We start from the raw sequence: 16231 nt of genomic DNA on the forward strand, positions 1-16231 counted from the left end.
CAACAGTCTACTGAAGTTCAACAGCTCCAACAGTCTACTGTCTGCAAGTCACTGCAGCTCCAATGAGCTCCAACAGTCTACTAGCTCCAACAGTCTACTGCAGCTCCAACAGTCTACAATAGCTCCAACAGTCTATCAGCTCCAACAGTCTACTGTAGCTCCAAGTCAGATAGCTCAACAGTCTACTGTAGCCAACAGTCTACTGTAGCTCCAACAGTCTACTGCAGCTCCAACAGTCTACTCACCAACAGTCTACTGCAGCTCCAACAGTCTACTGCAGCTCCAACAGTCTACTGTCATTGCTCCAACAGTCTGCAGCTCCAACAGTCTACTGTAGCTCCAACAGTCTACTGTAGCTCCAACAGTCTACTGTAGCTCCAACAGTCTACTGCAGCTCCAACAGTCTACTGCTCCAACAGTCTACTGTAGCTCCAACAGTCTAACAGTCTACTGTAGCTCCAACAGCTCCAACAGTCTACTGAGCTCCAACAGTCTACTGTAGCTCCAACAGTCTACTGTAGCTCCAACAGTCTCTAGCTCCAACAGTCTACTGCTCCACAGTCATTAGCTGCTCCAACAGTCTACTGTAGCTCCAACAGTCTACTGTAGCTCCAACATTCTGCTCCAACAGTCTACTGTAGCTCCAACAGTCTACTGTAGCTCCAACAGTCTACTGTAGCTCCAACAGTCTACTGTAGCTCCAACAGTCTACTGTAGCTCCAACAGTCTGCTGTAGCTCCAACAGTCTGCTGTAGCTCCAACAGTCTACTGCAGCTCCAACAGTCTACTGTAGCTCCAACAGTCTACTGTAGCTCCAACAGTCTACAGTAGCTCCAACAGTCTACTGTAGCTCCAACAGTCTACTGCAGCTCAAACAGTCTACTGTAACTTCAGCAGTCTGCTCCAACAGTCTACTGTAGCTCCAACAGTCTACTGTAGCTCCAACAGTCTACTGTAGCTCCAACAGTCTACTGTAGCTCCAACAGTCTGCTGTAGCTCCAACAGTCTACTGCAGCTCAAACAGTCTACTGTAGCTCCAACAGTCTACTGTAGCTCCAACAGTCTACTGTAGCTCCAACAGTCTGCTCCAACAGTCTACTGTAGCTCCAACAATGCAGCAATATCTAGCAATACAATAACACTACACACATAATCCAAACGTAAAACAATAAAGGAAATGTATTTGGAACCGAAGCAGTGATTTATACAAACACATATTTTATCATTTGTATTTTTATTTAGAAATGTTCAACTATATCAAAATGTTTTTTGTGATATAAATAATGTATTTTATAATTTGATTTAATACAAAATAAAGTAGTTATGTTTACAAAATGTCTCTCTAACAATATAGTATGAGATCTGAATAACAATCGAATGTTTTGATTGACCATTTAGTAGATCTACTTGATATTGATAATAATCAAAACAATCACATACTCTATGTAAAGCTCAAGATAATATAAAACAGTGATAATCATTTACATTTTCGTGATCATTGTTTCTTCTGTCTTATCCTCTACATGACTGAGTCCATTTTCAAGATTCAACTTCTCAGGAGTTCTAGAATCAAAAATAACAAGTAAGCAATCTACTTGCAGAAATACACCATTTGAAATCATTTATTACAGTGGAAATGCTAAATCTTGATATCAACACAGTTGAAATTACGACAATATAAGCACGCTGAACCAGACTGCTTTCAAGGAGGTCTCAAAAAATATAACATCCTTCTATCCATTTGCTCTCTCATCCATCCATCCATCCATCCCCCTCCCCATCCCTCCAGAATGATACTCACACTGAGTCCTTCTCCTGTGGTTCAGTGTGGTCTTGTAGCTCAGTGTTGAGTGTCTCAGGCAGCATGAAGCAGAGGCCTCCACCCAGGAAGGGCAGGATGCCATAGATCAACATAGGGATGGAATAGTGATACACCTCCAGCAGTCTAATCAGGGGGGCAAGGATGCCAGCAACACGGGCACACATGGAGTTCAGACCCACTCCGTTCTGTCTGCAAGACAATACACATGGAGTTCAGACCCACTCCGTTCTGTCTGCAAGACAATGCACAGATCAGGGAGTTCAGACCCACTCTGTTCTGTCTGCAAGACAATACACATGGAGTTCAGACCCACTCTGTTCTGTCTGCAAGACAATACACATGGAGTTCAGACCCACTCTGTTCTGTCTGCAAGACAATACACATGGAGCTCAGACCCACTCCGTTCTGTCTGCAAGACAATACACAGATCAGGAAGTTCAGACCCACTCTGTTCTGTCTGCAAGACAATGCACAGATCAGGGAGTTCAGACCCACTCTGTTCTGTCTGCAAGACAATGCACAGATCAGGGAGTTCAAATCCAAGATGCTCTCCCCGGCCCGCTAGCTGTCTGAATCATCGTGTCTCCAGCTCGCCTAGCTACTCACTGGACCCTATGATCACTCGGCTACACATGCCTCTCCCTTATGTCAATATGCCTTGTCTATTGCTGTTTTGGTTAGTGATTTCTGTCTTATTTCACTGTAGAGCCTCCAGCTCTGCTCAATATGACTTAGCTAGCCCTTTTGTTCCACCCCCCACAAATGCAATGACCACACCTGGCTTAAATGGTGCCTCTAGAGACAAAACCTCTCTCATCGTCACTCAATGCCTAGGCTTATCTCCACTGTATTCACATCCTACCATACCATTGTCTGTACATTATGCCTTGAATCTATTCTTCTGTGCCCAGAAATCTGCTCCTTTTACTCTCTGTTCCGAACGCACTAGACGACCAGTCCTCTGTTCCTCTGGTGATGTCGAGATTAACCCAGGCCCTGCAGCCCCTAGCTCCACTCCTATTCCCCAGGTGCTCTCATTTGTTGACTTCTGTAACCGTAAAAGCCATGGTTTCATGCATGTTAACATTAGAAGCCTTCTCCCTAAGTTTGTTTTATTCACTGCTTTAGCACACTCCACCAACCCGGATGTCCTAGCCGTGTCTGGATCCTGGCTTAGGAAGGCCACCAAAAATCCAGACATTTTCATCCCTAACTATAACATTTTTCTGACAAGATAGAACTGCCAGAGGGGGCGGAGTTGCAATCTACTGCAGAGATATCCTGAGATCTGTCATACTATCCAGGTCTGTGCTCAAACAACTCGAGCTTCTACTTTTAAAAATGTCCAGAAACAAGTTTCTCACCGTTGCCGCTTGTTATAGACCCCCTTAAGCCCCCAGCTGTTCACTGGACACCATATGTGAATTGATTGCCCATCTATCGTCAGAGTTCACACTGTTAGGTGACCTAAACTGGGACATGCTTATTTAACACACCGGCCGTCCTACAATCTAAGCTACATGCCCTCAATCGCACAAATAATCAAGGAACCTACCAGGTACAACCCTAAATACGTAACCCTCTTAGATATCACCCTGACCAACTTGCCCTCTAATTACACCATTGCTGTTTTCAACCAGGACCTCAGCAATCATTGCCTGCGTGCCTAATGGGTCTGCGGTAAACCGACCACCCCTCATCACTGTCAAACACTCCCTAAAACACTTCTCCGAGCAGGCCTCTCTAATCGACCTGGCCCGGGTATCCTGGAAGGATATTGACCTCATTCCGTCAGTAGAGGATGCCTGGGTGCTCCTTTAAATTGCTTTCCTCACCATCTTAAAAAAGCATGCCCCATTCAAGAAATGTAGAACTAAGAACAGATATAGCCCTTGGTTCACCCCAGACTTGACTGCCCTTGACCAGTACAAAAACATCCTGTGGCGGACTGCAATAGCATCGAATAGACCCTGCGATATGCAACTTTTCAGGGAAGTCAGGAACCAATGCACTCAGTCAGTTAGGAAAGCTAAGGCTAGCTTTTTCAAAAATACATTTGCATCCTGTAGCACTAATTCCAAAATGTTTTGGGACACTGTAAAGTCCATGGAGAATAAGAGCACCTCCTCCCAGCTGCCCACTGCAGTGATGATAGGAAACACTGTCACCACCGATAAATCTACGATAATCAATCATTTCAATAAGCATTTTTTGATGGCTGGCCATGCTTTCCACCTGGCTACCCCTACCCCGGCCAACATACACCCCCCCCCCCCTCCCCGCTTCTCCTTCACCCAAATCCAGACAGCCGATGTTCCGTAAGAGCTGCAAAACCTGGACCCCTACAAATCAGCTGGGCTGGACAATCTGGACCCTCTCTTATCCGCAGAAATTATTGCAACCACTATTACTGGCCTGTTCATCCTCTCTTACGTATCGTCTGAGATCCCCAAATATTGGAAAGCTGCCGCGGTCATCCCCCTCTTCAAAGGGGGAGACACTCTAGACCCAAACTGTCATAGATCTATATCCATCCTCCCCTGCCTTTCTAAAATCTTCAAAAGCCAAGTTAACAAACAGATCACCGACCCTTTCAAATCCCACCGTACCTTCTCCACTATGCAATATGCTTTCCAAGCTGGACATGGGTGCACCTCAGCCACACTCAAGGTCCTAAGCGATATAAAAAAAAAACATAGATAAAAGACATTACTGTGCAGCCGTCTTCATCGACCTGGCCAAGGCTTTCGACTCTGTCAATCACCGTATTCTTATCGGCAGACTCAATAGCCTTGGATTCTCAAATGATTGCCTCGCCTGGTTCACCAACTACTTCTCAGATAGAGTTCAGCGTGTCAAATCGGAGGGCCTGTTGTCCGGACCTCTGGCAGTCTCTATAGGGGTGCCACATGGTACAATTCTCGGGCAGACTCTCTTCTCTGTATACATCAATGATGTCGCTCTTGCTGCTGGTGATTCTGTTTTTATTTTTTATTTCCCCTTTATTTAACCAGGCAAAAACAACAACACAGAGTTACACATGGAATAAACAAACATCCACCTCTAAGCAGACGACACCATTCTGTAAACATCTGGCCCTTCTTTGGACACTGTGCTATCTAACCTCCAAACCATCTTAAACGCCATACAACACTCCTTCCGAGGCCTCAACTGCTTTAAAATGCAAGTAAAACTAAGTTCTCTGTACCGATTGCTGTCCGCACTCATGTAAGTAAGTATGTTGAAACGTTTAGGCCTGTATCTGTGTGTGTTCCAGCCAATGTGTTTTAGCAGTATGAACATCTCACCTCACTACAGTGGGATAGAGCTCAGCTGTAATAAACATACCTCACTACAGTGGGATAGAGCTCAGCTGTAATGAACATACCTCACTACAGTGGGATAGAGCTCAGCTGTAATGAACATACCTCACTACAGTGGGATAGAGCTCAGCTGTGTAAACATACCTCACTACAGTGGGATAGAGCTCAGCTGTAATAAACATACCTCACTACAGTGGGATAGAGCTCAGCTGTGTAGACATACCTCACTACAGTGGGATAGAGCTCAGCTGTGTAGACATACCTCACTACAGTGGGATAGAGCTCAGCTGTAATAAACATACCTCACTACAGTGGGATAGAGCTCAGCTGTAATGAACATACCTCACTACAGTGGGATAGAGCTCAGCTGTAATAAACATACCTCACTACAGTGGGATAGAGCTCAGCTGTGTAAACATACCTCACTACAGTGGGATAGAGCCCAGCTGTAATGAACATACCTCACTACAGTGGGATAGAGCTCAGCTGTGTAAACATACCTCACTACAGTGGGATAGAGCTCAGCTGTAATAAACATACCTCACTACAGTGGGATAGAGCTCAGCTGTAATGAACATACCTCACTACAGTGGGATAGAGCTCAGCTGTAATAAACATACCTCACTACAGTGGGATAGAGCTCAGCTGTGTAGACATACCTCACTACAGTGGGATAGAGCTCAGCTGTAATAAACATACCTCACTACAGTGGGATAGAGCTCAGCTGTAATAAACATACCTCACTACAGTGGGATAGAGCTCAGCTGTAATAAACATACCTCACTACAGTGGGATAGAGCTCAGCTGTGTAGACATACCTCACTACAGTGGGATAGAGCTCAGCTGTAATAAACATACCTCACTACAGTGGGATAGAGCTCAGCTGTGTAGACATACCTCACTACAGTGGGATAGAGCTCAGCTGTAATAAACATACCTCACTACAGTGGGATAGAGCTCAGCTGTAATAAACATACCTCACTACAGTGGGATAGAGCTCAGCTGTGTAAACATACCTCACTACAGTGGGTAGAGCTCAGCTGTAATAAACATACCTCACTACAGTGGGATAGAGCTCAGCTGTGTAAACATACCTCACTACAGTGGGATAGAGCCCAGCTGTAATGAACATACCTCACTACAGTGGGATAGAGCTCAGCTGTGTAAACATACCTCACTACAGTGGGATAGAGCTCAGCTGTGTAAACATACCTCACTACAGTGGGATAGAGCTCAGCTGTGTAGACATACCTCACTACAGTGGGAGAGAGCTCAGCTGTGTAAACATACCTCACTACAGTGGGATAGAGCTCAGCTGTAATAAACATACCTCACTACAGTGGGATAGAGCTCAGCTGTAATAAACATACCTCACTACAGTGGGATAGAGCTCAGCTGTAATGAACATACCTCACTACAGTGGGATAGAGCTCAGCTGTGTAAACATAGATGATGGTGAAGGAGGCAGCCAGGGCAAATTTCCCTGACACGGCTATGACTGTCGTCACTACTGGCATGTCTGAGGGAGGAGAAACAATCAGACAGAGAATCTGTTAAACGGATTGAATTACACAAAGTGTTACAGGTGCTTAAGAATTAAAACTAGCACATATATGTTTTTAATGATAGTGTGTTGAGTGTCAAAAGTGTTTAGAAAATAACACTTAAAGCTAGAATCCTTAATTGGTGAAACAGTGGTTTGTGATATTACAACAAATAACTTGTTATCGCCGCAGGGGCAGTATTGAGTAGCTTGGATGAAAAGGTGCCCATTATAAACGGCCAGCTCCGCAGTCTCAGTTGCTAATATATGCATATTATTAGTATTGGATAGAAAACACTCTGAAGTTTCTAAAACTGTTTGAATTATGTCTGTGAGTATAACAGAACTCATATAGCAGGCAAAAACCTGAAAAATTCCACTTCCTGTTCTTTTTTCCTAGGGGTGGCAGATTTTCAACCAAGCTCTCATTGAAATTACAGCGAGATATGGATGAGTTTTCACTTTCTACGCCTTCCACTAGATGTCAACAGTCAATAGAACTTTGTCTGATGACTCCAATGTGAAGGGGGGTCGAATGAGACAGGAAATAGTCACCACTGCCACGAGTTGACCATGCTTTCACCATGCGTGTTCACAGGGGAAGGACCTGCGTTCCACCGGTCATCTGAAGTCATTCTAATTCTCCGGTTGGAACGTTATTCAAGATATATGTAAACAACATTCTAAAGATCGATTCAGTAAATCCTTTGACATGTTTCTACTTACTGTTATGGAACTTTTGGATATTTCGTCACGTTATAGTGGACGCGCTTTGTGACTTTGGAATTGTTTACCAAACGCGCTAATCAAAGTAGCTAATTGGACATAAATAATGGACATTTTCGAACAAATCAAGCATTTATTGTGGATTTGGGATTCCTAGGAGTGCATTCTGATGAAGTTCATCAAAGGTAAGGAAACATTTATCATGTACTTTCTGGTTTTTAATACATGGTGGCTAATTTGTTACCGTTTGTTACTGTTTTTCTGGTGAGCTACTGTTCTGAGCTCCGTCTTAGATTATTGCATTGGTTGTTTTTTCTGTAAACTTTTTCTGAAATCTGACACAGCGGTTGCATTAAGGAGAGGTATATCTATAATTCCATGTGTATAACTTGTATTATCATCTACATTTATGATGAGTATTTCTGTTGAAACGATGTGGCTATGCAAAATCACTCTATGTTTTTGGAACTAGTGAATCTAATACGCCAACGGAAACTCAGAGTTTTTGATATAAATTTGAACTTTATCAAACAAAACATGCATGTATTGTGTAACATGAAGTCCTATGAGTATCATCTGATGAAGATAATTCAAGGTTAGTGATTAATTTTATCTTTATTTCTGCTTTTTGTGAATGCTATATTTCGCTGAAAAATCGCTGTGCTTATTGTGGTTTGGTGGAGACCTAACATAATCGTTTGTAGTGCTTTTGCTGAAAAGCATATTTGAAATCGGACACTTTGGTGGGATTAACAATGAGAATAGCTTTAAAATGGTATGAGACACGTATGTTTTAGGAATTGTAATTATGAGATTTCTGTGGTTTGAATTTGGCGCCCTCTATTTTCACTGGTAGTTGTCATATCGATCCCGGTAGCGGGATTGCAGCCATAACAAGATAAGTAAACAACACCGTGTTTTACTTCCTCAGACATCATGATAGAACAGCAGAATATGTACCGCGGTGGATGCTCCTCTACTCTGTTAATCAGAATATGTACCGCTGTGGATGCTCTTCTACTCTGTTAATCAGAATATGTACCGCTGTGGATGCTCTTCTACTCTGTTAATCAGAATATGTACCGCTGTGGATGCTCCTCTACTCTGTTAATCAGAATATGTACCGCTGCCGGATGCTCCTCTACTCTGTTAATCAGAATATGTACCGCTGCCGGATGCTCCTCTACTCTGTTAATCAGAATATGTACCGCTGTGGATGCTGCTCTACTCCATTAATCAGAATATGTACCACTGTGGATGCACCTCTACTCTGTTAATCAGAATATGTACCACTGTGGATGCTGCTCTACTCTGTTAATCAGAATATGTACCACTGTGGATGCTCCTCTACTCTGTTAATCAGAATATGTACCACTGTGGATGCTGCTCTACTCTGTTAATCAGAATATGTACCGCTGTGGATGCTCCTCTACTCTGTTAATCAGAATATGTACCACTGTGGATGCTCCTCTACTCTGTTAATCAGAATATGTACCACTGTGGATGCTCCTCTACTCTGTTAATCAGAATATGTACCACGGTGGATGCTGCTCTACTCCATTAATCAGAATATGTACCGCTGCCGGACATTCCTCTACGTTGTTTATCAACAAAAGTGCTGGGGCAAAAGAGTGGCGCTGTTTCAACAAATGTGGATTCCATCTTCAAGTGTTAAAACAACCTTAATAATGTGAAAAGTATTAAAATAACAGCATAAAAATCTCCTTTATAAAATACTGATTTTACCATCTGGAACAGCTAGAAGAACAAGACAGGCTGTGCCTCCGAAGAACAGGGCGATGGCCTGACACATCCTCCGTCCAAAGTGTTCTATGAGGGGCAGGGAGCCCAGTCGGGCAGGGAGCTCAGCAATGCCAAAGATCAGCTGGGTCAGATAGATGTCCAGACCAAAGTTACCCACGTTTAGACTCACCCCATAGTACACCAGACTGGTTACAAACCTGAGAGCGAGAGAGAGCAAGAGAAAGTGAGAGAGACCAAAAATTCCAATTGGCTATACTTATATATCATCCTCAGCTCTGGCATCTTCCCCAATATTTGGAACCAAGAACTGATCACCCTAATCCACAAAAGTGGAGACAAATTTGAACCCAATAACTATCGTGGGATATGCGTCAACAGAAACCTTTGGAAAATCCTCTGAATTATCATTAACAGCAGACTCATACATTTCCTTAGTGAAAACAATGTACTGAGCAAATGGCAAATTGGCTTTTTACCAATGACAGACCACGTATTCACCCTGCCCACACAAATTGACAAACAAACAAAACAAAGGCAAAGTCTTCTCATGTTTGGTTGATTTCAAAAAAGCTATTGATTCAATTTGGCATGAGGTTTTCCTATACAAATTGATGGAAAGTGGTGTTGGGGGAGAAACATACCACATTACAAAATCCATGTACACAAACAACAAGTGTGTGGTTAAGTTTGGCAAAAAAACACAAATTTCTTCCGCAGGGCCGTGGGGTGAGACAGGGATGCAGCTCGAGCCCCACCCTCTTCAACATATATATAAACATATTGGCGAGGGCAGCACCCAACCGAACCCGACTAGAATCTGAAGTCAAATGTCTACTGTTTGCTGATGATCTGGTGGTTCTGTCCCCAACTAAGGAGAGCCTACAGCAGCACATAGATCTTCTGCACAGATTATGTCAGACCTGGGGACGGGCAGTAGATATCATTAAGACAAAAAAATAATGGTGTTCCAGAAAAGGTCCAGTTGCCAGGACCACAAATACAAATTTCATCTAGACACTGTTGCCCTAGAGCACACACAAAAACAACAACATCAGACTACACAGGCCCACAAAGAATTAGAAAACAAACCCAATTTTGATAAACCCCCATATCTATTGAGTGAGTGTAATGTTTGAGAGAGAGAGAGACTAACCATTTATAGCTAACCTCTCAGATACCAGTGAGTGAGAAAAAATCTTTTGGATTGAGTGTCAGTCATGCCATTGTAATTTGAATATGGCAAATCATGGGTAGTTACTGTAAACATTGATGATGGAGAGGGTGCCACAAACAGTCTCATACTGACCAGATACAGCAGAGAATGGGGTACTGCCCAGATAGAGCAGAGAATGAGGTACTGACCAGATAGAGGAGAGAATGAGGTACTGACCAGATAGAGCAGATAATGAGGTACTGACCAGATAGAGGAGAGAATGAGGTACTGACCAGATAAAGCTGAGAATGAGGTACTGACCAGATAGAGCAGAGAATGAGGTACTGACCAGATAGAGCAGAGAATGAGGTACTGACCAGATAAAGCAGAGAATGAGGTACTGACCAGATAGAGCTGAGAATGAGGTACTGACCAGATAGAGCTGAGAATGAGTTACTGACCAGATAGAGCCGAGAATGAGGTACTGACCAGATAGAGCAGAGAATGGGGTACTGACCAGATATAGGAAATAATTGGGTACTGACCAGATTGAGAATAGAATGAGGTTCTGACCAGATAGAGAAGAGAATGAGGTACTGATCAGATAGAGACAGAATGAGGTACTGGCCAGATAGAGGATAGAATGAGGTACTGGCCAGATAGAGGATAGAATGAGGTACTGACCAGATTGAGCAGAGAATGGGGTACTGACCAGATAGTGCAGATAATGAGGTACTTACCAGATAGAGAAGATAATTAGGTACTGCCCAGATAGAGCGGAGAATGTGGTACTGACCAGATAGAGCCGAGAATGAGGTACTGACCTGATATAGGAAATAATTGGGTACTGAACAGATAGAGAAGAGAATTAGGTGCTGACCAGATAGAGCAGAGAATGAGGTTCTGACCAGATAGAGCCGAGAATGAGGTACTGACCAGATATAGGAAAGAATTGGGTACTGACCAGATAGAGCTGAGAATTAGGTACTGACCAGATAGAGGAGAGAATGAGGTACTGACCAGATAGAGGAGAGAATGAGGTACTGACCAGATAGAGCTGAGAATGAGGTACTGACCAGATAGAGGAGAGAATGAGGTACTGACCAGATAGAGCTGAGAATTAGGTACTGACCAGATAGAGCTGAGAATGAGGTACTGACCAGATAGAGCCGAGAATGAGGTACTGACCAGATAAAGCTGAGAATGAGGTACTGACCAGATAGAGCAGAGAATGAGGTTCTGACCAGATAGAGCAGAGAATTGAGTCCTGACCAGATATAGGAAATAATTGAGTACTGACCAGATTCAGAAGAGAATGGGGTTCTGACCAGATAGAGAAGAGAATGAGGTACTGACCAGATAGAGAAGAGAATGAGGTACTGACCAGATAGAGCAGTGAATTTGGTCCTGACCAGATAGAGCAGAGAATGAGGTACTGACCAGATAGAGGAGAGCATGAGGTACTGACCAGATAGAGGAGATAATGAGGTACTGACCAGATAGAGCAGAGAATGGGGTACTGACCAGATATAGGAAATAATTGGGTACTGACCAGATTGAGAATAGAATGAGGTTCTGACCAGATAGAGAAGAGAATGAGGTACTGATCAGATAGAGACAGAATGAGGTACTGGCCAGATAGAGGATAGAATGAGGTACTGGCCAGATAGAGGATAGAATGAGGTACTGACCAGATTGAGCAGAGAATGGGGTACTGACCAGATAGTGCAGATAATGAGGTACTTACCAGATAGAGAAGATAATTAGGTACTGCCCAGATAGAGCAGAGAATGTGGTACTGACCAGATAGAGCCGAGAATGAGGTACTGACCTGATATAGGAAATAATTGGGTACTGAACAGATATAGAAGAGAATTAGGTGCTGACCAGATAGAGCAGAGAATGAGGTTCTGACCAGATAGAGCCGAGAATGAGGTACTGACCAGATATAGGAAAGAATTGGGTACTGACCAGATAGAGCTGAGAATTAGGTACTGACCAGATAGAGGAGAGAATGAGGTACTGACCAGATAGAGCTGAGAATGAGGTACTGACCAGATAGAGGAGAGAATGAGGTACTGACCAGATAGAGCTGAGAATGAGGTACTGACCAGATAGAGCTGAGAATGAGGTACTGACCAGATAGAGCTGAGAATGAGGTACTGACCAGATAAAGCTGAGAATGAGGTACTGACCAGATAGAGCAGAGAATGAGGTTCTGACCAGATAGAGCAGTGAATTTGGTCCTGACCAGATAGAGCGGAGAATGAGGTACTGACCAGATAGAGGAGAGAATGAGGTACTGACCAGATAGAGGAGATAATGAGGTACTGACCAGATAGAGGAGAGAATGGGGTACTGACCAGATATAGGAAATAATTGGGTACTGACCAGATTGAGAATAGAATGAGGTTCTGACCAGATAGAGAAGAGAATGAGGTACTGATCAGATAGAGACAGAATGAGGTACTGGCCAGATAGAGGATAGAATGAGGTACTGGCCAGATAGAGGATAGAATGAGGTACTGACCAGATTGAGCAGAGAATGGGGTACTGACCAGATAGTGCAGATAATGAGGTACTTACCAGATAGAGAAGATAATTAGGTACTGCCCAGATAGAGCAGAGAATGTGGTACTGACCAGATAGAGCCGAGAATGAGGTACTGACCTGATATAGGAAATAATTGGGTACTGAACAGATAGAGAAGAGAATTAGGTGCTGACCAGATAGAGCAGAGAATGAGGTTCTGACCAGATAGAGCCGAGAATGAGGTACTGACCAGATATAGGAAATAATTGGGTACTGACCAGATAGAGCTGAGAATTAGGTACTGACCAGATAGAGGAGAGAATGAGGTACTGACCAGATAGAGGAGAGAATGAGGTACTGACCAGATAGAGCTGAGAATGAGGTACTGACCAGATAGAGGAGAGAATGAGGTACTGACCAGATAGAGCTGAGAATTAGGTACTGACCAGATAGAGCTGAGAATGAGGTACTGACCAGATAGAGCCGAGAATGAGGTACTGACCAGATAAAGCTGAGAATGAGGTACTGACCAGATAGAGCAGAGAATGAGGTTCTGACCAGATAGAGCAGTGAATTTGGTCCTGACCAGATAGAGCAGAGAATGAGGTACTGACCAGATAGAGGAGAGAATGAGGTACTGACCAGATAGAGGAGATAATGAGGTACTGACCAGATAGAGGAGAGAATGGGGTACTGACCAGATATAGGAAATAATTGGGTACTGACCAGATTGAGAATAGAATGAGGTTCTGACCAGATAGAGAAGAGAATGAGGTACTGATCAGATAGAGACAGAATGAGGTACTGGCCAGATAGAGGATAGAATGAGGTACTGGCCAGATAGAGGATAGAATGAGGTACTGACCAGATTGAGCAGAGAATGGGGTACTGACCAGATAGTGCAGATAATGAGGTACTTACCAGATAGAGAAGATAATTAGGTACTGCCCAGATAGAGCAGAGAATGTGGTACTGACCAGATAGAGCCGAGAATGAGGTACTGACCTGATATAGGAAATAATTGGGTACTGACCAGATAGAGCTGAGAATTAGGTACTGACCAGATAGAGGAGAGAATGAGGTACTGACCAGATAGAGGAGAGAATGAGGTACTGACCAGATAGAGCTGAGAATGAGGTACTGACCAGATAGAGGAGAGAATGAGGTACTGACCAGATAGAGCTGAGAATTAGGTACTGACCCGATAGAGCTGAGAATGAGGTACTGACCAGATAGAGCCGAGAATGAGGTACTGACCAGATAAAGCTGAGAATGAGGTACTGACCAGATAGAGCAGAGAATGAGGTTCTGACCAGATAGAGCAGAGAATTGGGTCCTGACCAGATATAGGAAATAATTGAGTACTGACCAGATAGAGAAGAGAATGAGGTTCTGACCAGATAGAGAAGAGAATGAGGTACTGACCAGATATAGGAGAGAATGAGGTACTGACCAGATAGAGACAGAATGAGGTACTGGCCAGATAGAGGATAGAATGAAGTACTGACCAGATATAGGAGAGAATGAGGTACTGACCAGATAGAGACAGAATGATGTACTGGTCAGATAGAGGAGAGAATGAGGTACTGACCAGATAGAGCTGAGAATGAGGTACTGACCAGATAAAGCAGAGAATGAGGTACTGACCAGATAAAGCTGAGAATGAGGTACTGACCAGATAGAGGAGAGAATGAGGTACTGACCAGATAGAGGAGATAATGAGGTACTGACCAGATAGAGCAGAGAATGGGGTTCTGACCAGATATAGGAGAGAATGAGGTACTGACCAGATAGAGCAGAGAATGAGGTTCTGACCAGATAGAGCAGAGAATTGGGTCCTGACCAGATATAGGAAATAATTGAGTACTGACCAGATAGAGAAGAGAATGATGTTCTGACCAGATAGAGAAGAGAATGAGGTACTGACCAGATATAGGAGAGAATGAGGTACTGACCAGATAGAGACAGAATGATGTACTGGTCAGATAGAGGAGAGAATGAGGTACTGACCAGATAGAGCTGAGAATGAGGTACTGACCAGATAGAGCTGAGAATGAGGTACTGACCAGATAAAGCAGAGAATGAGGTACTGACCAGATAAAGCTGAGAATGAGGTACTGACCAGATAGAGGAGAGAATGAGGTACTGACCAGATAGAGCAGAGAATGGGGTACTGACCAGATATAGGAAATAATTGGGTACTGACCAGATAAAGCTGAGAATGAGGTACTGACCAGATAGAGGAGAGAATGAGGTACTGACCAGACAGAGCCGAGAATGAGGTTCTGACCAGATAGAGGAGAGAATGAGGTACTGACCAGATAGAGGAGATAATGAGGTACTGACCAGATAGAGCAGAGAATGGGGTACTAACCAGATATAGGAAATAATTGGGTACTGACCAGATTGAGAAGAGAATGAGGTTCTGACCACATAGAGAAGAGAATGAGGTACTGACCAGATAGAGGAGAGAATGAGGTACTGATCAGATAGAGACAGAATGAGGTACTGGCCAGATAGAGGATAGAATGAGGTACTGGCCAGATAGAGAAGAGAATGAGGTACTGACCAGATAGAGCAGATAATGAGGTACTTACCAGATAGAGAAGATAATGAGGTACTGACCAGATAGAGCAGAGAATGGGGTACTGACCAGATATAGGAAATAATTGGGTACTGACCAGATTGAGAATAGAATGAGGTTCTGACCAGATAGAGAAGAGAATGAGGTACTGACCAGATAGAGGAGAGAATGAGGTACTGATCAGATAGAGACAGAATGAGGTACTGGCCAGATAGAGGATAGAATGAGGTACTGGCCAGATAGAGGATAGAATGAGGTACTGACCAGATAGAGCTGAGAATTAGGTACTGACCAGATAGAGGAGAGAATGAGGTACTGACCAGATAGAGGAGAGAATGAGATACTTACCAGATAGAGAAGATAATTAGGTACTGCCCAGATAGAGCAGAGAATGTGGTACTGACCAGATAGAGCCGAGAATGAGGTACTGACCTGATATAGGAAATAATTGGGTACTGAACAGATAGAGAAGAGAATTAGGTGCTGACCAGATAGAGCAGAGAATGAGGTTCTGACCAGATAGAGCCGAGAATGAGGTACTGACCAGATATAGGAAAGAATTGGGTACTGACCAGATAGAGCTGAGAATTAGGTACTGACCAGATAGAGCCGAGAATTAGGTACTGACCAGATAGAGCCGAGAATTAGGTACTGACCAGATAGAGCTGAGAATGAGGTACTGACCAGATAGAGGAGAGAATGAGGTACTGACCAGATAAAGCAGATAATGAGGTACTGACCAGATAAAGCTGAGAATTAGGTACTGACCAGATATAGGAGAGAA

The 16231-nt window shown here is 43.6% G+C and overlaps 1 protein-coding gene across 2 annotated transcripts in view; it reads right to left on the reverse strand.

The window, feature by feature from the left end:
- Nucleotides 1–1073: 1073 nt before the first annotated feature.
- The window catches only part of slc22a13b (solute carrier family 22 member 13b), a 58728-nt gene continuing 43570 nt past the window's right edge, over nt 1074–16231 (reverse strand). The window contains exons 7-10 of one of the 2 annotated variants that reach the window (XM_065006855.1): nt 9161–9375; nt 6556–6664; nt 1802–2011; nt 1074–1563 (exon numbers count right to left, since the gene is read on the reverse strand). In XM_065006855.1, coding sequence (XP_064862927.1) covers nt 1482–1563; nt 1802–2011; nt 6556–6664; nt 9161–9375 — 616 coding nt within the window. In that variant the 3' untranslated portion in view covers nt 1074–1481. Of the gene's footprint in view, nt 1564–1801; nt 2012–2068; nt 2232–6555; nt 6665–9160; nt 9376–16231 lie in introns of those variants that run through there. The other variant, XM_065006856.1, reaches the window with a different exon arrangement.

This window comes from Oncorhynchus nerka, linkage group LG22 (genome assembly GCF_034236695.1).
Source record: "Oncorhynchus nerka isolate Pitt River linkage group LG22, Oner_Uvic_2.0, whole genome shotgun sequence".
In the NCBI taxonomy this organism is placed as follows: domain Eukaryota; kingdom Metazoa; phylum Chordata; class Actinopteri; order Salmoniformes; family Salmonidae; genus Oncorhynchus; species Oncorhynchus nerka.